The 27,444-nt window shown below is 45.9% G+C and overlaps 1 protein-coding gene across 1 annotated transcript in view; it reads left to right on the forward strand.

Annotated features, from left to right (window-relative positions):
* The window catches only part of LOC134346937 (zonadhesin-like), a 153,685-nt gene extending 128,344 nt beyond the window's left edge, over positions 1-25,341 (forward strand). The window contains exons 33-41 of the mRNA XM_063048811.1: positions 2,470-2,599; positions 4,399-4,633; positions 8,941-9,102; positions 12,529-12,656; positions 13,015-13,214; positions 16,593-16,725; positions 18,803-18,910; positions 23,641-23,731; positions 25,062-25,341. Of these exons, the coding sequence (XP_062904881.1) occupies positions 2,470-2,599; positions 4,399-4,633; positions 8,941-9,102; positions 12,529-12,656; positions 13,015-13,214; positions 16,593-16,725; positions 18,803-18,910; positions 23,641-23,731; positions 25,062-25,194 (1,320 nt within the window). The 3' untranslated portion in view covers positions 25,195-25,341. The remainder of the gene's footprint in view (positions 1-2,469; positions 2,600-4,398; positions 4,634-8,940; positions 9,103-12,528; positions 12,657-13,014; positions 13,215-16,592; positions 16,726-18,802; positions 18,911-23,640; positions 23,732-25,061) is intronic.
* The last annotated feature ends 2,103 nt before the right edge of the window (positions 25,342-27,444 follow it).

Here is a 27,444-nt window from a genome sequence, read left to right on the forward strand (position 1 = left end):
CAAACCTCCACGTGTCTGTAGGGCACCTCACATCCGCAATAGTTGTTCTCCTATAGAGTTACCACCACTTGAAGCGTCTGCTTTTATATCCATTTCTTACGAATTCAATTATCGCATTCCAGTGGCATTGGCTGTTGGTCATGTGTCTGACCTTTAACACCTTGCTTTTGGCTCTGCTCCAGGCCAGCATCCATTTATTGCCATCTTCCCAGCTAGTGACAATGGGTCATTTACGGCTCTTTGTTCTCAATCACCCTGAACCACGCGAACCAGACATACACCAACATTCACAAACCTGCATGATATATTCAACCAAAGAACACTTCACAAGTAACTTCTTAGCTGGAAATGATCCCGAGTTCAGCAAATTACTTGAAGCATCACTTTTAAACACTGATTAAGTCACCTCGCAAAATGGAGAACCCAGTTTTCTTCATAAAATGGCAGCTTCCATCTCCTCCCTCATGGCAAGAACAAAGGCAATTGGTCCGTCTGCTTCCACTGTCCTTGACTCTTTCGAATTCACTGATTTGCAGATGGTAGTTCCTTCTAGCCAACAGTAGCAATGAGAAGAGGGCATGTCCTGGGTGCTGGGGTCCTCAATGATGGATGCCACCTTCCTGAGGCATCAGCTTTTGAAGATGTCCTCGATGCTGGAGAAGCTGGTACCATGATGCCTGTGTTTGCAACTTACTGCAGCTTTTCCCAATCCTGCGCATTGACACCACCTTTCCAGGCAGTGAGGCAACCAGTTAGAATGCTCTCCGTGGTACATCTGTCAAAATTTCCTTGAGTCCTAATGAAACCAGAATCTGGGTGAAACCCACAGGAAAGATGTAAATAAGGTTGAAAGAGTACAGAGAAAATTTACAAGGGTGTTGATGGGGTCTGGAGGAGCTGAGGTATATGGAAAGATTGAATAGGTTAGGATTTCAGAAGACTGAGGGGAGATTTGACAGAGGTATACAAAATTATGAGGGGTATAAATAGGGTAAATGCAAGCAGGCTTTTTCCACTGAGGTTGGGTGGGACTAAAACCAGAGGTCATGGGTTAAGGGTAAAAGATGAAAAGTTTAAGGGGAACATGAGGGGAAAATATTTTACTCAGAGGGTGGTGAGAGTGCAGAACGAACTGCCAGCTCATGTGGTGCATGCGAGCTCAATTTCAATGTTTAAGAGAAGTTTGGATAGGTACGTGGATGGTAGGGGTGTGGAGGACTGTGGTCCCGGTGCAGGTCCATGGGAGTTCAAATGGCTCAGCATGGAATGAGATGGGCTGAAGGGCCTGTTTCTGTGCTGTACTTTTCTGTGACTCTATTGGAAGCAAGTGTGTGCATGAGGACCGTGGGTTAATTGGGTTTGAGAGTAATAATTCACTTTGTGGGTATTCCTGGGCATTAATGGTTACAGGGAGAAGGCTGGAGAATGGAGTTGAGAGGGAATATAAATCAGCCATGATCAAATAGCAGAGCAGACTCAATGGAGAAAATGGCATAACCCTGTTCCAATGTTTTATGGTAACCTAACTGTCTTTACCATGAGGCTCAGGGCATATTCTATCCACCTTATCAATCTCTTGTATGATAAGATGGACTCTTGACCTCACAATCTACAGTACTGTCCAAAAGTCTTAGGCACATATCTATAACTAGGGATGCCTAATACTTTTGCATAGCACTGTATTAATTTTACATATTGCACTGTCCCGCTGCCACAAGGAAAAACAAATTTCATGACATATGTGAGTGATGATAAACCTGATTCTGATATGGGTCTCTACTGTGGACTGAGAGTGGGAAAGGGGACAGGGACAGGGGAACCATGGTTGGGAAAAGGGGAAGGGAGGGGGAGGGAGCAGCAAGCACCAGAGAGACATTCTGTAATGATCAATAAACCAATCGTTTGGAGTCAAATGACCTTGCCTGGTGCCTCAGGACTGGGTGTGCCTGCACCCGCAGCACCCGCCCCCACCCCCTGACCTTGGCATTCCTTTTCGACTATCTGCCCACAACAGAACCCTTCCCCCCCACAACCCGGTGCTCTACCCTCGCCGTTCTCAACATTCCCAACATTCTTTGCTCCTGCCAAATTTACAAACTTGCTCTCTGCTCCACAGTGACAAATACAGTACTCGTGCAAAAGTCTTAGGCACCCCAAGACTTTTGTGCAGTATTGTTCCTTGTTATGATCTGGCACTTTAATGTTTATCTGCTCTACACTCTCTCTGTAGCTGTTACACTTCATTCTGCATTGCTTTTGTTTTACCTTGTCCCACCTCAGTGCACTGTGTAACAATCTGGTCTGTATGAACCTCAGTGCACTGCATAGCGATCTGGTCTGTATGAACGGTGGTCAGGACAAGCTTTTCACTCTATCCCGGTACATGCCAATACATTGCTTGTTCATTTGGCCTGCTATCTTAGACTGAGTTACATCCCTGTCTCAAAAGCTGTCCTTCCCTTGACACAGCTGGACGACGAAGAGCTGACACCTCCATACAAGTCACGTGAAGGTTTCCACATCTACCAGAAGTCCAGGACCCTGTATCTGGAGACAGATTTCGGCCTCTCTGTCAACTTCGATGGAAAAGAAAATGCAGGTGAGTGACCTCTGCAAATCTCCATCACAAAAGCGTTTAGAATCATAGGAAACTACAGCACAGAAACAGACTCTTTGGCCTACCAGTCTATGCCGAAATATTTAAGCTGCCTAGTCCCATCAACCTGCAACGGGACCATAGCCCTCCATCCACATACCTATCCAAACTTCTCTGGAACATTAAAATCGAAATCACATCCACTACTTGTGCTGGCAGCTCATTCCACACTCTCACCATGGTTTGAGTGAAGAAGTTTTCCCTGATGGAGAGAGAGGTCCAGGGAACTGGAGGGAGGACAGATCCTTTCTGGAACAACTGCATATCCTCCCCCTAAACTAACAGTGAAATAGGGGAAAAAAAAAATTCAGGATACTGTACTGCCTTTGAGAATTTTACCAAAGAACCTTGACTACACCTACAACTATACTTACAGTCAGCTACTTACAATGATTGGGTGTGAGGGTGGAGAAATTTGTGCATCACCTAAAGGGGATGTGACTTCTGGGTCCTGTCAATTCTTCTCCCAAACACAGAGCCACCAAGGTAATGGGACCTAGGGAAAACCCTTCCCAAAGGCCTACATCCCTTTTGTTGGGGCTTACATCAGTGAGTTATTGCTGGATCTAGATCCTGGCACCTCTTAATAAATAATAAATAATGTGAGGCTAGAAGGTCAAACCCGTCTTTGGAGAATCCTGGGGTCGCTGCCCAACAGCTGGTGAAGTCCAGAGGGCAAAGCTGAAGGTTAAAGTTCAGAGCTCAGTGAGTCCAGAGGTCAGAAGTCCGAAGATCGATGCCCTAGGCTACCTTGTTCGGAGGTCAGTGGCCCGAAGAGCGATGTTCCCCTGGGCCACCTTGTTTGGAGATCAGAGGCCAAATGATTGCATGCCCAGGCCAGGGGCTGGAAGTTGGAGACCCAATAGCTACAAATCTCAGAGTGGAGGTCTGAAAGCAGCCTTCCTGTTTGTGTGTGCGAGTGGGTATGAGGGTGAGAGAGGGGCGTGCTTTGCTGCTGTTGCTTGCATGTTGTTCTGCTGGACATTGTGGGCATGCTGTGTTGACATCTGAATGTGTGACAGTCCCCAGCACATCCCTGGGTGTGTAGGTTGTTAACACGAACGGCTCATTTCACTGTACGTTTTGATGTACATTTGATAAATAAATCTGAGTCTGAACCTAAACAGCTATCGGTCCATGGCCTCCTCTTCCGCCATGATGAGGCCACTCTCAGGGTGGAGGAAAACACCTCCGATTCCATCTGGGTAGCCTCCAACCTGATGGCATGAACATCGATTTCCCCCTCCCCTTCCCTCTTCTTCTATCCCCCACTCTGGCTTGCCTCTTCGCACCTGCTTATTACTCCCCCCGGTGCCCCTCCTTCTCTTTTTCCAGTGATCCACCCTCCTCTCCTACCAGATTCTTCTTCTCCAGCCTTTGCCTTTTCCACCCATCACCTCCCAGATTCTTACTTCATCACCTCCCCCACACACTCACACCTGGGTTCACCCATCCCTTTGGAGCTTGTCCCACCACCCAGACCTTCTTATTCTGACATCTCCCCCCCCTCCACCTTTCCTGTCCTGAAGAAGGGTCTCGGCCCAAAACGTCAACTGTTTATTCGTTTCCGTAGATGCTGCCTTCCTCCAACATTTTTTGTGTGTTATTCTTGGAGAACCACCACAATGTGAACCAGACAGAGGTCCAACAGCCCAGAGTAGAGGTGGGCCATCCCATGAAGGAATGAACGGGTAGCAGCTAACTCACTCTGACCTACATCACTCTATGTTACCTTCATGCAGATATCATTATTCCCAGCCTCTACAAGAACAAGGTCCGAGGGCTGTGTGGCAATTACGACGGGAAATACAGGAATGATTTCACGCTGCCGAATGGTGACCGGGTATCCAGCCTGAAGAAGTTCGGGAACAGCTGGAAAGTGGACAACGACAATGACGACGATGACGACGATGACGACGATGATGAATCTGAATGGAGGACGAGGCGGACACAACCTTCCAACGGGAATAGGTACAGGTGAGTGACAGCAGGTGGGAGATAACCATGTGTCCAGATAAAGCCAGAGAAATGAATTCATTTAGCACCACTCTCAAACCTCAAGATATCCCAGAGCCCATTATCCAATTCAATTCAAGTTTATTTGTCATTCAACCATACATTAATACAGCCAAACAGGATTACTTCAGAGTCAAGGTACAAAACACAGTAACACACAGCACAAAACACACGTGGCACATATAAGACAGAAAGATACAACCATTCTATAAAAGAGTCCGAACTCAAGCCGCCGAAATCTGCAGATGACCACAACAGATCTTGTCTTCTGCCGAACAAACACTGGGGGGCAGAAGACTGCCCAACCTGGACGCCGCGCCACATTACCCTGGAGGAGTGCACTGGCTCTGGTGACTCTCTCCTGGCGGCTGTAAGCAAGCGACACCACAGCTTGAGGCTTAGTCCTCGCACATACAAGGTAGCGAACACATACAGGATATCGGTGGTACAATCACGCAAGATATATACTGTATGTATCGTGTCCAGATACTGAGTCCATTGTTCTGCTGAGAGAAGGTAATTGATAATATGGTAATTGAAGTCCCCAGAGCTGTAACCCCAAATCAGAATCAGGTTCATTACCACTGACGTACAGTGCCAATAAAAAGTATTCATCCCCCTTGGAAGTTTTCCTGTTTTACAACATTGAATTACAGTGGATTTAATTTGGCTTTTTTGACACTGATCAACTGAAAAAGACTCTTTCATGTCAAAGTGAAAACAGATCTCTACAAAGTGATCTCAATTAATTACAAATATAAAACACAAAATAATTGATTGCATAGGTATTCACCCCCTTTAATATGACACACCAAATCACCACGGGTGCAGCCAAATAGTTTTAGAAGTCACGTAATTAGCTAAATGGAGATCACCGTGTGCAGTCAAGGTGTTTCAGTTGATTGTAATTAAAATTCACCTGTACCTGGAAGGTTCAACTGCTGGTGAGTCAGTATCCTGGCAAAAACTACACCATGAAGACAAAAGAACATTCCAAGCAACTCCACAAAAAGGTTATTGAAAAGCAAAAGTTAGGAGATGGATACAAGGAAATTTCCAAGTCACTGAATATATCCTATGAAGTACAGTTAAGTCAATCATCAAGAAATGAAAAGAATATGGCAAAGCTGTAAATCTGCCTAGAACAGATCATTCTCAAAAACTGAGTGGTTGTGCCAGGAAGGGACTAGTGAGGGAGGCCACCAAGAGACCTATGACAACTCTGGAGGAGTTACAAGTTTCAGTGGCTGAGATGGGAGAGACTGTGCACACAACAACTGTTGCCCGGGTGCTTCACCAGTCACAGCTTTATGAGAGAGTGGCAAAGAGAAAGCCTCTGTTGAAAAAAACTCTCAGAAATCTCTGCTAGAGTTTGCCAGAAAGCATATGGGAGACTCTGAAGTCAGCTGGAAGAAGGTTCTATGGTCTGATGAAACCAAAATTGAGCTTTGAGGCTGTCAGACTAAATGCTATGTTTAGCATAAGTCAAACACCTCACATCATCAAAAACACACCATCCCTACCGTGAAGCATGGTGGTGGCTGCATCATGCTGTGGGGATGCTTCACTGCAGCAGGCCCTGGAAGGCTTGTGAAGGTAAAATGAATGCAGCAAAATACAGGTAAATCCTGGAGGAAAGACCTGATGCAGTCTGGAAGAGGACTCTGTCTTGGGAGATTTGTTTTCCAGCAGGACAGTGACCCCCAAAGATAAAGCCAAAGCTACACAGGCTTAAAAACAACTTAATGTCCTGGAGTGGCCAAGACAGAGTCCAGACCTCAATCCAATTGACAATTTGTGGCTGGACTTGAAAAGGGCTGTTCACTCACGATCCCCATGCAATCTGACAGAGCTTGAGCAGTTTTGTAAAGAAGAATGGGGAAAAATTGCAGTGTCCAGATGTGCAAAGCTGATAGAGACCTATCCACACAGACTCAAGGCTGTAATTGCTGACAAAGGTGCATCTACTAAATACTGACTTGAAGGGGGTGAATACTCACACAATCAAGTATTTTGTGATTTATATTTGTAATTAATTTATATCACTTTGTAGAGACCTGTTTTCACTTTGATACTAAAGAGTCTTTTTCTGTTGAGCAGTGTCAAAAAAGCCAAATTAAGTCCACTGTGATTCAATGTTGTAAAACAATAAAACATGAAAACTTCCGGGGGGAGGGGGGTGCGGTGAATACCTTTTATAGGCTCTGTATGTTGTGAGTTTTGTTATTTTATGGCAGCAGTATCATACAAGAGATTAAAAAATACTTCCTTACAATGAAAATTAAAATATATAAATTGTGCAAAGAAGAATGGTGAGGAATAGTTTATGGGTTCACTGACTGTTCAGAAGTCTGATGGCAGATGTATGGGTCTACAGGCTCTTGTACTTCCTCACTGATGGTAGTAATGAGATCAGGGCATGTCCCAAATGAGGGTCCTTGATGATGGATCTTGAAGCATCCCCCGCGCCCCCCCCCCCAGTTGAAGATATGCAGAAGGGATTCACCAAACTGTTCGATGTTGTGGTGTTTGCCGTGCTTGGCAACCAGCTTGCAGACATTTCATCCTTAGTGAGCAGTTGTTGTTGGTTCTCTCTGGGAGTGCTCACATTTAGAGACCCCTTGCTTAATGGTATTGGTCCATGGCATAAAAATGGTTGGGAATCCCTGCCCTAGAGACTGTCGTGCAAAAATCCCAGGAGGTCAGCATTTTCTGAGATACTCAAGCCACCCTGTCTGGCACCAACAATCATTCCATGATCAAAGTCACTTCAATCATATTTCTTCCCCAGTCTAATGTTTGGTCTGAATGACAACTGAACCTCTTGACCATGTCTGCGTGCTTTTATGCATTGAGTTGCTGCCACATGATTGGCTGATTAGATATTTTCATTAACAAGCAGGTGTACAAGTGTATCTAATAAAGTGGCAACTGAGCGTAAAGTAGCCATAAATTATACCAGAAATGAACATAATTAGAACAAAGAAACAACGTTCATTGTAGTGCAAAGTGGTCACAGTGCTGCCATACTGAGGTAGTGATTAGGGTTTTGCAGGTTGGTTCAGGAACCGAATGGTTGAAGGCAAGTAGCTGTTCTTGAATCTGGTGGTGTGAGATTTCAGGCTTCTGTACCCTCAGTGGTAGTTGTGAGAAGATGGCGTGGTGTCCCCAAGTCAGATGTAGATTTTATTGTCATCTGCACAGGTACATGCACACAGGTGCAATGTAAGCCCTGTCTGCAGCAACATCACAGATACATGGCGTCAGAGACAGAACATTCACCAGAAAAAGATTAATAACATAACATAAACAACAAAGAATATAATAAGAACAAAAAACATGGTTGTAATGTGTTTATTGTTCAATAACCAAAAGATTAAAGTACAGCAAGACTTTGAAATACATCTTCAAGGAGTGATGCTTCAAAAAGGCAGCATCCATCATTAAGGACCCCCATCACCCAGGACATGCTCTCTTCTCATTGCGATCGTCAGGAAGGGGGTACAGAGCCTGAAGACACACACTCAGTGATTCATGAACTTCTTCACCTCAGCCATCCGATTTCTGAACGGACATTGATCCATTAACACTACCTCACTACTTTCTTTTATTTCTATTTTTGCACTACTTATTTAATTTAACTATATATTATATATCTACTGTAATTCTTGTTTTCTCTACCATTATGTATTGTATTGTACTGCTGCACATTGTGGGCATGTGGCCGAGTGGTTAAGGCATTGGACTAGCGACTTGAAGGTGGTGAGTTCGAGCCCCAGCCGAGGGAACGTGTTGTGTCCTTGAGCAAGGCACTTAATCACACATTGCTCTGCGACGACACTGGTGCCAAGCTGTATGGGTCCTAATGCCCTTCCCTTGGACAACATTGGTGTCGTGGAGAGGGGAGACTTGCAGCATGGACAACTGCTGGTCTTCCATACAACCTTGCCCAGGCCTGCGCCCTGGAGAGTGAAGACTTTCCATGGTCTCGCAAGACTGACAGATGCCTTTATTTATTTTATGTACTGCTGCTGCAAAGTTAACAAATTTCACAACATATGCCAGTGATATTAAACCTGATTCTGATTCTGAATTAACTGTGTTTTTGACGTGCTAATTCTGTTATTTATTGTAATTTATTTTAACCTTGTGAATGCTGTGTGCTTGTAGCCGTTAATGAACTCGAGCTTGGCCTGAAGTGTGGGTCTGAGCTTGGCTGAGCCTGTCTTTGTTCTGGTTACTAAACGGTTCTCCTTTGTATGGAACAGGCGCAGAGCCGCTGGAGAGGACGCAGACCCTGAGCCGGAGACCGGATACGAGGCCTGTAGCAACAGCCAGTACAACAGCACAGACAGCTGCGGAGCCCTTCTGGACGCTCAGGGACCATTCCGAGACTGCCATCCTTTCATTCAACCAAACACGTATTACCAGTAAGCAAAGTTCACTTAATTCAGACATGTGTGAGTCGTAACATTTTGGAAAGTCAAATCCTTACGCAGAGAGTAGTTGGTACATGGTGCTGGGGGTGGTGGTAGAGGCAGATACATTAGCGGCATTTAAGAGACCCCCAGATAGGCACGGCGTCCCTACAAAGGACTGTGAATACGGCCAAGAGGATCATAGGGGTCTCCCTACCATCCATGAGGGATATTCATCATGAACGCTGCTTACACAGGGCCTTTGGCATTGCCAAGGATCCTACCCATTCATCCAGCATCCTCTTTGACTTTCTACCATCCGGCAGGAGACTCCAATGCATAAAAACAAGAATGGTCAGGATGGGGAACAGCTTCTTCCCTAGGGCCATTAGGCTTCTGAACTCCCAGCCACATCATATTCGAAGTGCCTTTGGTTAATCTGTTCTGAACCTTACAATATTTAATATTAATACACTTTAGTTTGTTAGTTATGTGTAGATTTTATCCTTACCTTCATAAGTTATTGTGTGCTATGTGTACTACTGTGCTTTACTCCCTGGTTCAGAGAAATGTCTCATTTCTAGATACATTATATACATCTATATAGTTAAATGACAGTAAACTTGGCAACGTAGTTGATGGGAAAATGGACGGCTATGTGGGCTGAAAGTATTAGATTGATGTTAGAGTGTGTTGGAAGGTCAGCACAACATCGCAGGCCAAGGTGCTTGTACTGTTTCGTACTGTTCTATGCTTTATAAAATTGTAAGGAAAATTGGATCTCTCTCCATTTTCTGATCCTTAGGATTCTTCCCAGAGTCAGGAATGATGAGCAGTCTTAATTCCAAAATTTCAATTAATTTTAGAGCATAAACAAACATACAAATTACTAAGCAAACTGAATAAACAGCTGTGAAACAATGCCGAGGTGTACATTGATACAAAGACAAAAGGTATAAAGAAGCCAAGATGGCACCCCGAAGAAGCCATCACTCTTACAGATAAGATAAGGAAATTCCTTAGATAGGGATAAACTAGTTAATAAGTTACATAATTAAAACAATTACATCATGTGGGTAGTGTGCTAATGAAAAATGAGGAAGGTGATAAACCAACACACATAAAAGTTGCTGGTGAATGCAGCAAGAAGGGTCTCGGCCCAAAACGTCGACTGTACCTCTTCCTAGAGATGCTGCCTGGCCTGCTGCATTCACCAGCAACTTTTATGTGTCTTGCTTGAGATTCCAGCATCTGCAGATTTCCTCATGTTAAGGTGATAAACCATTAGTTTAGCTGCTATACTGCTTTCTGCCAGTGAGTGGGGATGAATTGCACATACTGTGAAAAGCACATGAGTTTGTTAACAAGTACAAATCTTATCACAACTATTATTGGAAAAAATAACAATGGTTTCCAACAGGGTATAGATAGGGTGAATATGCACACTCTTTTACCTCGGGCTGCAAAATCAAATGTTTGGGGCGGCGTATTAGCGTAGTGGTTAGCACAAGGCTTTACAGTACCAGTAACCCAGATTCAATTCCCACCACTGCCTGTAAGGAGTTGGCACATTCTCGCCATTTCCTACAGGTGCTCCAGTTTCTTCCCTCAGTCCACAAATGTACCAGTTGGTCGTTGTAAATTGTCCCGTGATTCATCGAAGGTGGAACCGGCGGATTGCTGGGCGACGTGACTTGAAGTGCTGGAAGGGTCTATTCTGTGCTGTCTCTCAATAAATAAATAATTACAGGGCAAGGGTTCAAAGTACAACAGGAGGCAACCTCGGGCAACTATTCTATACAAAGCGTGGTCAGTATATGGAACAAGCTGCTAGAGGAAGGGCAGGGTATATTAACAATATTTAAACGGAACTTGGATAGGAAAGGTTCAGAGCAGGAGTTCCCAACGTGGGGTTCACTGGCCCCTCGGTTAATAATACGGTCCACAGGCCCCTCGGTTAATAATAGGGTTCACGAGCCCCTCGGTTAATAATATGGACCACGGGCCCCTCAGTTAATAATAGGGTTCACGGGCCCCTCGGTTAATAATAGGGACCACGAGCCCTCGGTTAATAATAGGGACCACGGGCCCCTCGGTTAATAATAGGGACCACGGGCCCCTCAGTTAATAATAGGGTTCACAGGCCCCTCGGTTAATAATACGGACCCCGAGCCCCTCGGTTAATAATAGGGTCCACAAGCCCCTCGGTTAATAATAGGAGTCCACGGCATAAACAAGGGTGGGAACTATTGGTTTCGAGGTATATGGGCAGATAGGTCTAGTTCAGATGTGAATCATCGTCAGCCTGGATGGGATGGGTTGAATGACCTGTTTCCCTCCTGTATTACTCCAGAACTGTATTTTGTGCAAACTGTGCAGCAATTGTGATCCCAAAGCCATTTTCAGAAATTGTGCAAAGGTTCTTTTCTGGATATTCAGCATTTTACAAGTTTGAATTGCTACCCTCAGCCTCCCCCCGGTCAGCCTCTTCCCCCGGGTTACAACAGAGATACTGAAACTCCCCCGGTCAGTCTCTTCCCCCGGGTTACAACAGAGATACTGAAACTCCCCCGGTCAGCCTCTTCCCCCGGGTTACAACAGAGATACTGAAACTCCCCCGGTCAGCTTCTTCCCCTGGGTTACAACAGAGATACTGAAACTCCCCCCGGTCAGCCTCTTCCCCCGGGTTACAACAGAGATACTGAAACTCCCCCCGGTCAGCCTCTTCCCCCGGGTTACAACAGAGATACTGAAACTCCCCCCGGTCAGCCTCTTCCCCCGGGTTACAACAGAGATACTGAAACTCCCCCCCCGGTCAGCTTCTTCCCCGGGTTACAACAGAGATACTGAAACTCCCCCGGTCAGCCTCTTCCCCCGGGTTACAACAGAGATACTGAAACTCCCCCGGTCAGCCTCTTCCCCCGGGTTACAACAGAGATACTGAAACTCCCCTGGTCAGCCTCTTCCCCCGGGTTACAACAGAGATACTGAAACTCCCCCGGTCAGCTTCTTCCCCGGGTTACAACAGAGATACTGAAACTCCCCCGGACAGCCTCTTCCCCCGGGTTACAACAGAGATACTGAAACTCCCCCCGGTCAGCCTCTTCCCCCGGGTTACAACAGAGATACTGAAACTCCCCCGGTCAGCCTCTTGCCCCGGGTTACAACAGAGATACTGAAACTCCCCCGGACAGCCTCTTCCCCCGGGTTACAACAGAGATACTGAAACTCCCCCGGTCAGCCTCTTCCCCCGGGTTACAACAGAGATACTGAAACTCCCCCGGTCAGCTTCTTCCCCCGGGTTACAACAGAGATACTGAAACTCCCCCGGACAGCCTCTTCCCCGGGTTACAACAGAGATACTGAAACTCCCCCCGGTCAGCCTCTTCCCCCGGGTTACAACAGAGACGCTGAAATTCTCCCTTCTGTCTCCAATAGGAACTGCCTCTTTGACCTTTGCCAGACCGGCGACTCCAACCTGCTGTGTGTCAGCTTCGAGATGTACGTCCAAGCCTGTCAGATGAACGGGACCACCCTGACGAACTGGAGGAACTACACCCAGTGTGGTGAGTCTGGGCCTGAAATCTCGGGTAGGGAGCCAGTGAGTGAGAGCTCCAAATGCCTACAGCTTGCTTTGAGTACGTACACACACAAACACACACATACACACATATACACACACACACACACTCACTCACTCACTCTTACTTCCATAGTGTTTCTTTGTTTCGTGGCTCCCTGGAGGAGACAAATCTCCGAGTTGTATACTGCATGCATACTTTGATCATAAATGAAACATTGAACCTTCGAGCACCGTAGGTCAGGATCGAACTTGTGTCTCTGGAGCCGCAAAGCAGTCCCTCGACCCACTTCTCCAGCTGATCTGGATGCCCGTTCTAACAGCAGCGCTCCTGTTTTTTTCAGTAATGGACTGCCCCCCCAACAGCTCGTACAAGCCCTGCATGGCTTCCTGCCCACCCACCTGCGCAAACCTGGCGGCCACGTCGGAATGCGACAGCCCATGCATGGAAGGATGCCAGTGCGACAGAGGTTTCGTCTACAGTGGCTTTGAGTGCGTGCCTTACCGTAGCTGTGGCTGCACCTACAGGAACAAGTATTACAAGGTGAGTCTGGACAGCAACCTGCTTTTACTAAGCATCTAGATTTAATTCCAATCTCATAAAGCTGTCCAAGATGGTTATCAAGAATTACAGAAGGGTCTCGATCAGCTGAGGAATGGCAAGTAGAATTTAATTTGGGTAATAACAAGGTCATAAATCACGGTTGGACTTTTACAGTGAACGGTTATGCCCTGGGGAATCTTGTACAACAGAAGCACAGGTACATGGTTCCCTGAAAGTGCAGTCGCAGGTAGACAGGGTGTTGAAAAGGCATTTTTTAAAACAAAACTACAGAAGTTTATTTACACAAAAATACAAATACTGTATCAAGTATTTATAAGACAATGATCAAACTCAAAATAAAATATTATTGTGTATAGAACAGTCCCACCACACCCGGAAATCCCTCATGGTGACTGCATGCTCCTTTTCCAAGGCAGCTGGGCACGCAGTTGGCCCTGGCAGAGCCATGGATTGTCCAAGGCAGCTGGGCACGCAGTTGGCCCTGACAGAGCCATGGATTGTCCAATGCCCGGACGCGTGAATGGCCATCTCAGACAGGCTCAGGAGCAAACCCATCAGCAGATCCTCCGAGCAGCCCGCTCCTTCCATACTGGGTGCCCATAACAGGAACGCAAGGCTGAAATGTAGCCCCTACAGGCACTCAAACAGCGGCTGCAACCTCTCACATTCCATGTACGCATGGTAGACCGACTCCTCCCGGTCACAGAGTGAACAAGTGGACGGGGTGTCAGTAAACCTGCTTAAAAACCTGTTGCATGGTACTGGCCTGTGCAACACCTTGCGCCCCAGGTCCCCAGTGTACAGGGGAAGGGCCCCTACGTAAAGAGATTTCCACAGGGGACCTCCCCTGCCGCCAGATGGTAAAACAGACCGCCACGGCAAGTTTGGTCAGCAGATGAAGGCAAGGGGGTGTAAGTTGTGCAGGAGCAGCCTTGGCATGTCATGGTGGGCATCAAAGACCACTCACGTTGTGTGGGACCCTCTCCCGCATAGCATCTTCGGGCCTGCACACTGGCTTTCACCACTCAGGGCTCGTGTACAGAAGCTGCAGTTGCACGTTGTAACCTGCATTCCGGTTACTCATTTCTCTTTGCTGCGCTTGAGCAGTTTGAGGGGGTGATCGATGCAGACTCGGGCACTTTGGCGAAGAATGGCCCTACGGCCTGCACTGACTAGTGGCATGGCGCTGAACTGAATTGAACTCTATACTGGTTGGGTTGAGTTCCAATCTTGGCAATTTACCTGCAAACTTTTCACCACCATGCGAGGAGACATCGTCAGTGCATTGTTTGGCACAACAAACCAGCTAAAAGGTAAATTAAAAACCCGACCATCTCCTCCCTCTCCTTCACCATTTCCCATTTCCTGTGCTGTACTATTCTATGTTCTATGTTGTTTCCAGTCCTGAAGAAGAGTCTCAGCCCAAACCGATGACCCTTTGTTCGTTTCCAAAAATGCTGCATGTCCTGCTGAGTTCCTCCAGAATTTTGTGCACCTTGCTTTCAGTATCCTATCAACCTCGACTTTAGATCAGGGATGGTCAGGTTATGACTGACATCATAGAGCACTACAGCACAGAAGCATTTAGTCCACACTGACCTGTCTTCTGCCTCATGCCATCTACCTCCATCTGAACAATAACCTTCCATACCCCTCTCATCCATGTATCTATCAAAACTTATCGTATAATTGAACCTGCATCCACCACTTCCACTGGCAGCTCATTCCACACTCTCACCACCCTCTGAGTGAGGAAGCTCCCCGTTAGGCTCCCCTTAAATATTTCACCTTTCACCCTAAACCTCTTGAAGAAGATGGCGCCAGTGAACAACACAACCGGGGCGACATCCTTCAGACGGTTCAAGAAACTATTTCTTTCAAGAATAAGCTCTTCATGGGCCTCCTGCCAGGTAGAAGTATTGATTTTAACTGATGTTTCAATGACAAACTCTGCCATCTTCATCGAGGATGATGCCTGAGTACGTCTAGTCCAGTGGTATTTATACCCCTGCTGTCCGTAGCTTCTGATTGGTTAGTCCTTATCCAATCATGTTTCTGCTGTCCCACCTTGTTTACAATCGAATTCCAGTTCTTACTTTGAGACCTTCATCTTTGTAAAAATTCCTTTCCTCTCATAGTATTTCACTGGTTTCCTTTATCAGGCAGACCCAAAAGCCATTGACACGGCACGGCACTCTTGTGTTGTCAAAGTCAATCCTGTGGCCATTGTGAATGCAATGTTCTGCTACCGCTGATTTCTCTGGGTAACCCAAATGGATTCCCTTCTGTGCTCCTTGGTGTGGGTTTCCACTGTGCGTTCCATCTGGCCATGGGATTGACTTCGAAACCTGTACCTGGCTGGAAGCCAAGAAGAGTTCGTTCATCATGTATGCCGGGAAATCACTTAGATCTCTTTTCTACTTCTTTTTCTTTCCAATGTGGTTCTGCCACTGTTGGAGCCTGTCTTCTGCACTTTGGTGGTGTGTTTTCAGGCCAATTGAGCGACCTGGCGCTTTGCTGTCTCCAAGGGTGCTCCGTGAAGTGTACGGCCTCGAGCCCAAGAAGCCTGGAGATGAGGCGTGAGCCCACGATCGGGTCCATTTCTCACTAATCTCGCCAGTTAGAGTGTTGAGGAAGATTAAAATCATCGGGGTGAGTGCAGAAGGCAAGCGAGTGTTCAGCGCTGCATACCAGCCTCTCGCTTGCTGCTGCCAAACAAAGGTGTCTGTGTGATGGTTGCTCTCTCTCTCTCTCTCTCTCTCTCTCACTCTCTCTCTCTCTCTCTCTCTCTCTCCCTCTCTCTCTCTCTCCCCCTCTCTCTCTCCCTCTCTCTCCCTCTCTCTCTCTCTCTCTCTGTCTCTCTCTCTCCTGTCAGAGGATGGTGCCAGAGTTCTGGGTCTCGGGCAAAGTTTAATCGCCGCAATTAGTAGATTGGACTCGCAGTTAGTTATGATGTGTTGCTGGTTTCTGGCCTCTCCTTTTTTTTTGTTGCTACTTTGGGTGATTTTGATTGGAGCGGCCTGCAGATAACAAACACTGAACTGAACTGAACATGCCTGGACTCTTTCGATTTTTTGTTTCTCGCTCATTTTTTTGTTGCCATTTACTCGTTTGGTTTTTTTTTGGGGCATGTGAGGTGTGCTGATGTTTTTCTTTGAATAGGTTCCATAGTTTTCTTTGTTTCGTGGCTGTCTGTGGGAAGACAAATCCCAGGGTTGTACTTTGCACACATACTTTGATAATAAATGTACTTTGAATCCTTTGAATCTTTTGAACCGACGACCTCGATATGATGTCAGCCAGTCACTTTCCACAGCATGAAGAGCGTTGACTAATATTGTTGCTTCTGCGATGTAGGTTGGAGAAAGGTTTGTCACTGAGGACTGTACAGAAGAATGCTTCTGTAATACAACAGACGCCGTTCAGTGCATGGAGATGCGTTGTCCTGCGAACACGACGTGCCAAGTTATCAACTCCAAAAGAGCATGTGGTAATTTACCTCTCCTAATTTTAAGCTGTTTTGGAGGAAGGTATGGGGGGGAATGTCAGAGGTAAGTTTTACCTGGTGGGTGACTATAGGGGGTGGTAGAGGCAGATACATTAGAGACATTTAAGAGACACAGGAATGAAAGAAAAATGTAGGACTATGTGGGAGGAAAGGGCTAAATTGACTTGGAGTAGTTTAAAATGTCAGCACAGCATGATGGGCCAATCAATCAATGTCAGCACAGCATGATGGGCCAATCAACCAATGTCAGCACAGCATGATGGGCCAATCAACCAATGTCAGCACAGCATGGTGGGCCAATCAACCAACGTCAGCACAGCATGATGGGCCAATCAACCAGTGCCAGCACAGCATGATGGGCCAATCAACCAATGTCAGCACAGCATGGTGGGCCAATCAACCAATGTCAGCACAGCATGATGGGCCAATCAACCAATGTCAGCACAGCATGGTGGGCAAATCAACCAATGTCAGCACAGCATGATGGGCCAATCAACCAATGTCAGCACAGCAAGGTGGGCCAATCAAGCTCCTTAATTAGTTCCTAGGGACCGAGGTGTCATGCTTCTACCCTACTTATGGGGTTTTGAGGTTATTGATAAGGCTCGTGTGGGAATCCTATAACTCTTACATAGACTGAGCATGGGGGGGGGGGTTCAAAGTCAAGTTTAATGTAAAATGTAGTAGTGCACGTGTACACGGTGCAATGAAAAACCTACCTGCAGCAGCATCAATGACACATAACATCACATAAGCAGCATTCACAAGAAAAAACATGAGTTACACACAGTTTTTACAAGAAAGAATAAAATTAGAAGCAGCAGAAGTCCATTTTAGTGTAAAGTGATCAAACTTTGGTGTAAGTGTTGCTATGCTGGGGTAGTGATTAGGGATGTGCCAGTTGGTTCAGGAACCAAATGGTTGAAAGGAATCAGCTGTTCTTAACCTGGTGGTGTGGGACTTCAGGCTTCTGTACCCCCTGCCTGATGGAGCCACGAGAAGATGGCATGGCTGGATGGTGGGGATCTTTGTGGATGGATGTAGCCTTCTTGAGGAAGGACCTCCTGTAGATAGTACCAATTGTTGGGGAGGGACACCTCTGTGTTCAAAGTTCAAATCCAATCCAGTGTAATGGGGCAAGATGACTTCTATCCACAGTATTACATGTAGGAATGTCATGCAAAGAAGTCCCTGCTATCAGTATCATCAGGAATATGGAAAAGGTGCAGGGTTCAGTAAAATAGAGGGTATGAGGGAAAACAATAAATTTGAACATTGAAAGCTCTTCCTTACTCTCCTGAGGGTTGAGTATGACTTGCTGTATGCTCCAACTTTGTGGGTTTGTATGAAATCACTGCTGGACCCCCAGACTCCGTCAGAGATTGAGCAGAAGCTGTCTGATCAGACAAGAGCATGTAAAAATGAGATTAGTCTGGGATTACAGTTAATGATTCCGCCATCTCTGCAAGGCTGAGGGAGGCACGTTTCTGTGCTGTAACTCTGTCTCTCAGTCTAAAATTGACCCAAATCACAGTGAACAGGACTGGGCACAGGAGACCAGGTTATCCTCACAATAACCTTTATCTTGCAGAAAGTCAATGTGAGACATTGCAGCAACAGATGGTGAATATTGTGTAAATTGATTTCATTTGGAATTTAACATTGGTTGGAATTAAAAATACTAACTTTTGGTTTTCATACTGTACCTTGCAGAGAGAATGTGTGTGTGTGTGTGTTTTAGAGAATAGAACTTCATTGTCATTGATCAGGACAGAGTATGTATTAGTATTGGTATGTGTTTTTATGTGTTAATGTGTGGGTGTGATTTAGTGTGTGTGTTCTGCTAAACCATGTTTTGTGTTACGTATTGTGTTAGGGTATGTGTCTGTGTGTGCTAGTGTTGTAGCTCTGTGTATTAGTGCCTGTGTTTGTGTGTAAGTGTATGTGTATCTGGTGTTATAGTGTCTGATATGAAGAACTTTCGAATTCATGTGTGTGTGATATTAGAAACTAATGGATTATTGATGAGTTATTAAATGATTGATTTGTTTTTCAATAGTGTTCCTTTGTCACAATGATACTTGTCAAAACGGAGGCACCTGTGAGGTGACTATAAATGGAATTAACTGTGTCTGTCCCCTGTTATACAGAGGGAAATACTGTGAAGGTAAGGCTCCTGCCACCGTTAAGCTTTATTTCCCTTGAATATTATAAAAAAGCTTCTTAGGTTTGGGACTTTTAGCTCTATTGCCTGACCTAACCACTCAGCAGGTCAGGCAGAAGAGAGGAAGCTCCCAAACCTGAAACTTTCACTCTGTTTCTTTCTTTGTGGATGCTGTTTGAGTGTTTACGATATCTTCTTTCTTTTACATGAAATTTTATTTCACGTGAACTGGTATAGCTAACTCTTGAAGAGTTCCAAGAGAAAAGTTAGGCATCAATTGTTTCCATTGGCAGAAGCAAGGACAAAAGGTTTGCATTGATTTGGTGCCTTTCATCTCACTGAAAGGATGTGAAGGTGGAGTACAGCATTAATGGCAGGATTCTTAGCAGTGTAGCGGAACAGAGAGACATTGAGGTCCAAGTCTATAGATCACTCAAGGTTGCCATACAAGTTGATAGAGTGGCTAAGAAAATTCAAGAATCTCCATCCACTCAACCTGCACAAGATCAGGTAATTTACCTGTCCCACCACAGAGATACACTTCATAGCCTGTAGCTTAGGGCAGGTGACTAAAGAGGCAGAATAACCCTCTCACTTTGCTGAAGTGTTCAGGTAGTCTGCTCTGACCTCTATTAGATTTAGTGCCTTTTTTAGAAAGTTTCAATGTTGAAAACATTTCACAAATTGTGACTGTTCTTAAAAAGAAAAAGGAATTGGCGGAAAACTAGAGGAAAACCAGACAACAGCACACCAGACCGGACCAGACCTCCACTGACTAGACCACACCACCATTGACCGCACCCAACCACACCACACCACACCCGACCAAACCCGCCCAGACCACACACGACACCACACCACACCTGACCGCAACACACCAGAGCAGACCACAGCTCACCAGAGCAGACCAGAACACACCATACCCAACCAGACCACACCAGTGTTTCCAATTTAGACTGCATAAAGTTATTCAATTGACACTTCCTACAATAAAACTAAGTGGCAATTTGTTCTAAAGTTCTTCTTTATATATTTCACGTTGCTGAATTTTTTGGTAATATTACTCTGATTGTCGAATTTAACCCAGAACAGTTAGAGATTATGGTTTTTACAAATCTTCAAAGAGATATAGATAGGTTAAGTGAGTGAGCAAGGGTCTGGCAGATGGAGTACAATGTTGGTGAATGTGAGGTCATCCACTTTGGAAGGAAAAATGAAAGAACAGATTATTATTTTAAAAATTAAAATGTAAAAAATTGCAGCATGCTGAGGGACTTTGGAGTGCTTGCGCATGAATCACTAAAGGTTGCTTTGCAGGTGCAGCAGGCTATTAAGAAGGCAAATGGAATGTTGGCCTTCATGGTTACAGGGATTGAAATTAACAGTCGGGAGGTTGTGCTACAACTGTACAGGGTACTGGTGAGGCCGCACCTGGAGTGCTGCATGCAGTTCTGGTCTCCTTACTGGCTTTGGAGGCAGTGCAGAAGAGGTTCACCAAGTTGATTCCAGAGATGAGGGGGTTAGACTATGAGGCAATTGAGTCACTTGGGACTGTACGCACTGGAATTCAGAAGAATGAGAGGAGATCTTATAGAATCATATAAAATTATGAAAGCGATAGGTAAGATAGAGGCAGGAAAGTAGTTTCCACTGGTAGGTGAGACTAGAACAACATAGTCTCAAAATTTGGGGGAGTAGGTTTAGGACGGAGATGAGGAACTTCCTTTCCCAAAGTGTGGTGAACCTATGGAATTCTCTGCCCAATGAAGCAATGGAGGCTACCTCAGTATAGTCATAATCATACTTTATTGATCCCAGGGGAAATTGGTTTTCGTTACAGTTGCACCATAAATAATTAAATAGTAATAAAACCATAAATAATTAAATAGTAATATGTAAATTATGCCAGGAAATAAGTCCAGGACCAGCCTATTGGCTCAGGGTGTCTGACCCTCCAAGGGAGGAGTTGTAAAGTTTGATGGCCACAGGCAGGAATGACTTCCTATGACGCTCTGTGCTGCATCTCGGTGGAATGAGTCTCTGGCTGAATGTACTCCTGTGCCCACCCAGTACATTATGTAGTGGATGGGAGACATTGTCCAAGATGGCATGCAACTTGGACAGCATCCTCTTTTCAGACACCACCATCAGAGAGTCCAGTATATTTATTTAAGACAAGGTTGGATAGATTTTTGCATAGTAGGGGAATTAAGGGTTATGGAGAAAAGGCAGACAGGTGGAGATGAGTCCATGGCCAGATCAGCCATGATCTTTTAGAATGGTGGAGCAGGCTCGATGGGCCAGATGACCTACCCCTGCTCCTATTTATGTTCTTATGTTCAAAATTCTAATGCAGACTGCAGACCCATAAGATATAGTATCAGAATTAGGCCATTTCATCCATTTCCCTGTCAGCCCAATTCCATTGCATTGAATACCAATCCATTGCCACTTTTTGCAATAAAGCTATGTCGGATCTTTTTGTAAACTGCTTCTTCCCCCAGGTGCTCGAGCTTCCTCCCACATCCCAGGAATGTACGAGTTAGGGTTAGAGAGTCTCAGACACACTACATTGGCACCAGAAGTATGGCCACACTTGCGGACTGTCCCCAGCACGTCCTTGGACCGTGCCTGTCATCGATGCAAGCAATTCAATTCACTGTATTCCGATGTACCGGCCACAAATAAAGCAGATCTTTAATCACTCTCTGGTGCACCACGTGTCATAGTCATAGAGAAGTACAGCACAGAAAAAGGCCCTTCAGCTCATCTAGTTCATGCTGAAAACCGTTTAAACTGCCTAGTCCATTGACCTGCTCCGATTCCATAGCCCTCCATACCCCTCCATCCATGTACCTATCCAAACTTCTCTTGAACATTAAAATCGAGCTCGCATACACCACTTGCCCTGGCAGCTCGTTGCACACTCTCTGAGTGAAGAAGCTACCCCTCATTTTCCCCTTAAACTTTTCACCTTTCACCCTTAACCCATGACCTCTGGTTGTCATAACACCCAACCTCAGTGGAAAAAGCCTGCTTGCATTAGCCCTATCTATACCCCTGTTAATTTTGTATATCTCTATTGAATCTCCTCTCAATCTTCTACGTTCTAAGAAATACAGTCCTAATCTATTCAATCTTTCCTTATAACTCAGTTCTACCAGACCCAACAACATCCTTGTAAATTTTCTCTGTACTCTTTCAATCTTACTTACATCTTTCCTGTAGGTTGGTGACCAAAACTGCACACAATTCTCCAAATTAGGCCTCACCAACATCTTATACAACCTCAACATAACATCCCATTTCCTGTACTCAATACATTGATTTATGAAGGTTAATGTGCCAAAAGCTTTCTTTATGACTCTATCTACCTGTGTTGCCACTTCCAATGAATTATAGATCTGTATTCCAGATCCCTTTGTTCCAGCACACTCCTCTGTGGCGTACTGTTCACTGTGTAAAAGCTACCCTAGTTAGTCTTACTGAAATGTAAAACATCGCACTTGTCTTCGTTAAATTCCATCTGCCATTTTTCAGCCCATTTTTCCAGCTGATCTGGAACTCGCCACAGTGATAGACTTTCTCGCTGTCCACTACACCCCCAAACTTGGTGTCATCTGCAAATTTGCTGATCCAGTTAACCACATTATCATCCAGATCATTGATATAGATGACAAACAACAAAGGACCCAGCACTGATCCCTGCGGTACACCACTCATCACAGGCCTCCAAAGAGGCAACCATCTACTACCACTCTCTGGCTTCTCCCACAAAGCCAATGTCTAATCCAATTTACAACCTCATCTTGAATGCCAAGTGATTAAACCTTCTTGACCAACACTTCATGCGGGACCTTGTCAAATGCCTTGCTAAAGTCCATGTAGATAACATTCACTGCCTTGCTTTCAACAACTTTCCTGGTAACTCCCTCGAAGAACTCTATAGGATTTGTTAGACATGACCTACCACGCACGAAGCCATGCTGACTATCCTTAATCAGTCCATGTTTATCCAAATAGTTATATATCCAGTAACTTTCCCACAACTGATGTCAGACTCACTGCCCTATAATTTCCTGGTTTCTGTTTAGAGCCTTTCTTAAACAGCAGAACAACACTGGCTGACCTCCAACCCTCTGGTACCTCACCCGTTGCTAAGGATGATTTAAATATCTCTGATAGTGCCCCCATAATTTCTGCACTTGCCTCTGGTAGGGTCCAAGGCAAGACCTTCTCACACCCTAGGGATTTATCCAACCATATTTATCTCAGGTTAGCAAACACATCCTCCTCTGTAATCTGTACAGGGTCCATAAAGTTGATGCTGCTTTGCTTCACTTCTGTAGACTCTGTGTCTGTCTCCTGAGTAAATACAATGCAAAAAATATTATTTAAGGTCTCCCCCGTCTGTTTTGGCTCCACCTATGGATTATAATTCTGGTCTTCCAGAGGATCAATTTTGTCCCTTGTGAGCCATTTGTTCCTAACATATCTGTAGAATCCCTCAGGATTCCCCTTCTTCTTGTCTGCCAGAGTAACTTCATGCCTTCTTTTAACCCACCTGATTTCTTTCTTGAAGCCCGTATGTACGTTGTGATTCCACACTGTAGCCACCACTCAGGTTCAGTTCAGTGGGAACAGGAATCCCAGCATCGCCCACATCTAATTCCAACCAGTAGGAACGTTCAGTACTACAACAGACTGACGGATGTGTCTTTATTGCTTCCTAGATAACACCCTCTTCATCGTCGTTACGGTATTGGTACCAGTTGTGGTCCTGTTCCTCATCGCAGCAGGCATGATTTTATACTTCTGCTGCAGGTAAGAGTCAGGGAAAATTGGCTGCCATGAAAATAAAGTCCATCTAACATTTCAGCTGAAATGAGTTTAAGGCTATGAGTGGGATGAGGCTCCATCTATGATACAATCGGCCCAGGTGGTATCAAGCGACGGCTCACAGCAGAGGATAAAGGCAGCCAGCACAGCCCTGTTTCAGCCCCCAAACTAAAATCCCACTGCCCCACTCTCTCCTCACAGCCCTGTATCAGTCCCCAAACTAAAATCCCACCGCCCCACTCTCTCCCTCAGACCTGTATCAGTCCCCAAACTAATCCCACTGTCCCACTCTCTCCCCACAGCCCTGTATCAGTCCCCAAACTAATCCCACTGTCCCACTCTCTCCCCACAGACCTGTATCAGTCCCCAAACTAATCCCACTGTCCACTCTCTCCCCACAGCCCTGTGTTAGTCCACAAACTAATCCCACTAACCCACTCTCTCCCCACAGCCCTGTATCAGTCCCCAAACTAATCCCACTGTCCCATTCTCTCCCCACAGACCTGTATCAGTCCCCAAACTAATCCCACTGTCCCACTCTCTCCCCACAGTCCTGTATCAGTCCCCAAACTAATCCCACTGTCCCAATCTCTCCCCACAGACCTGTATCAGTCCCCAAACTAATCCCACTAACCCACTCTCTCCCCACAGACCTGTATCAATCCCCAAACTAATCCCACTGTCCCACTCTCTCCCCACAGACCTGTATCAGTCCCCAAACTAATCCCACTGTCCCACTCTCTCCCCACAGACCTGTATCAGTCCCCAAACTAATCCCACTGTCCCACTCTCTCCCCACAGACCTGTATCAGTCCCCAAACTAATCCCACTGTCCCACTCTCTCCCCACAGATCTGTATGAGTCCCCAAACTAATCCCACTGTCCCACTCTCTCCCCACAGACCTGTATCAGTCCCCAAACTAATCCCACTGTCCCACTCTCTCCCCACAGACCTGTATCAGTCCCCAAACTAATCCCACTGCCCCACTCTCTCCCCACAGACCTGTATCAGTCCCCAAACTAAAATCCCACCGCCCCACTCTCTCCCCACAGACCTGTATCAGTCCCCAAACTAATCCCACTGTCCCACTCTCTCCCCACAGACCTGTATCAGTCCCCAAACTAATCCCACTGTCCCACTCTCTCCCCACAGTCCTGTATCAGTCCCCAAACTAATCCCACTGCCCCACTCTCTCCCCACAGCCAATGACCAGACAAATCCCACTCTCCCACGATTCAAAGATAACTGCTTTCTGGGGCAAAGCCGATGTCCAGTGCTGAGCGATCCTGACTGCTATTCCTGTTCTGTGACTAGGGACGGAGGGAAGGAGGATAGCGACAGCGTGAGTGACGTCAGCTCCATTGGCGGTTTCGACAACATTGCCATGCTCACACGGAACTGGCGGGTCAACCAAGGGAGTGGAGTAACGAACCCTCGGTACCAGTAGTAACCACGGTGATGCCCGCCTTTGGATTTGGTTTGCCTGCAGTCTAAAGAGTTAAAATCACCACGTGCACCAGATGACCCAACCCAGCCCTCACCCCTTTATACCCATGTGCCAGCTGTGTGAATAAAATCCTTCATTGCAAGTTCATGCCCAAGTTTGTTATCTCTGGCACACCTACCACTTTTGGAAACCACTCTTTTTAATAATACCATTTAGAGAATTCGTGCTTTTTTAACAAACTCTTGTATGTTCCACAGTACATGGTGCAATACATTAAAACATCATTAATATTTATACTAAGAATTCTAAATGTATACATAAGCAGTGCAAACATAGAACTACCTGCCTGCTGGTTGACTTTGCTGGCAGCAGCCTTGCCCGAGTCAAAAGCATGTGTCTCCAGGTCAGGAGATGGCTGGTTCGATTTACTCCAGAGGGTGGGGTTCTGATTAAGTTCTATTGGAGGGTGTCACTTTTCATAATATACTTTTATGCTCTCTTATATTTGAGAGCACAAACATAAACACACTGCAGCGCCACTGAACTTCGGGCCAGGGAAGGGAAGCACTTATTCAAAGTACTCCAGAACAACAGTTACCCACGGAATTTCATCAGCAGATTCTTACTATGAGAGAAAGTCACGCAGCCCTTACTCAATGTGCATTATAATGTGCAACCTTGCCCTAAAGAATATATCAGAAATGACAGTCCGACTGCTAGAACCTCACAGCTTCACAGTCACTCACAAACCACCGGCGACTTCAAGGAAACTTGTCCCAAGATCCAAGATACCAGTAAAGACAACCTATAAAAGCAATGTGGTGCACAGGATCACCTGCGGAGACTGCAACAAGAACTACGTCGGCCAGACTATATCGTTGGGATGTGGGAGAAAACCCACGTGGTCACAGGGAGAAGGAGCGCACGCACGCACACACACACTGGTGCAGACTGAGAACGAACCGGGCTCCCTGGGGCTGGGAGGTGGCAGTTGTACTACTGGCTCTACACACTCATCTGAGATTTAAACTGGTATTCAGTCTGTTCTCAGAATCAGGTTTAATATCAGCGGCAAACATCATCAAATTTCTTAACTTTTTGGCAGCTGTACATTGCAATACATAACAATAGAGAGAAAAAACTGTGAATTAAAGTAGGTATATATATTATATAGTTAAATTAAATAAGTAGTGCAAAAATAAAATAAAAAGTAGTCAGGTAGTGTTCATGGGTTCAATGTTCTTCAGGAATCAGATGGCAGAGGGGAAAGAGGCTTTTTCTGAATCGTTGAGTGTGTGTCTTCAGGCTCCTGTACCTCCTCCCTGATGGTAGCAATGAGAACAAGGCATGTCCTGGGTGATGGGGGTCCTTGATGATGGATGCCACCTTTTTGAGGCATCACTCCTTGAAGATGTCCTGGATACTATGGAGGCCAGTGCCCATGATGGAGCTGAGTGAATCTACAACTCTCTGCAGTTTACTTCAATCCTGTGCAGTAGCCACACCACCCCCACCCTATACTAGACGGTAATGCAGCCGGTTAAAATGCTCCCCATGTACACCTGTAGAAATTTTGGCGACATACCAAACCTCCTCAAACTCCTAATGAAGTATAGTGGAAATAATGGAATGTTCTTATAATGATACAGATTTATTCCATTCAGCCCATCACCTCCACACCAACTCCCAGATCAGCAACCTTGTGAGTCCCAATCACACGCTCCCTACAGTACTGTGCAAAAGTCTAAGGCACATATGTATAATGTAGCTAGGGTGCCCAGTACTGTATTTGTCAATGAGCGAAGCATGAGATTGTAAACCTGGTGGGAGGAAAGGATGTTGGGAACGGTGAGGGTGGAGCCCTGCAGGAGGGGTGTGGGACAGGTGGCAGAGAAGGAGTGCTAGGGGCCGGGTGACACATGTGCAGACACACCCAGCCCTGAGACACCAGGCAAGGCCACTCGATTCCAAACAATTGCTTTATTGATCATTACAGAATGTCTCTCTGGTGCTTCCCGCTCCCTCCCCTCACCTTTCCCCTTTTCCCAACCGTGATTCCCCTCTCCCTGCTCGCTTCCCACTCTTGGGCACTCCCGGACTGTCCAAGCGCATCGATGGTGCAGGTGAAGTCTCCGGCCGGAACGACTGGCAGGGACTTCACCCAGCAGCGGCAGGATCTGCTCAGGGGTGGCCAACCACTCACTCCTCATGGGCAAGGCGTACACACTGATTAGCCAGAGCAGAGTGTTT

Source organism: Mobula hypostoma, chromosome 5 (assembly GCF_963921235.1).
Source record: "Mobula hypostoma chromosome 5, sMobHyp1.1, whole genome shotgun sequence".
NCBI lineage: Eukaryota > Metazoa > Chordata > Chondrichthyes > Myliobatiformes > Myliobatidae > Mobula > Mobula hypostoma.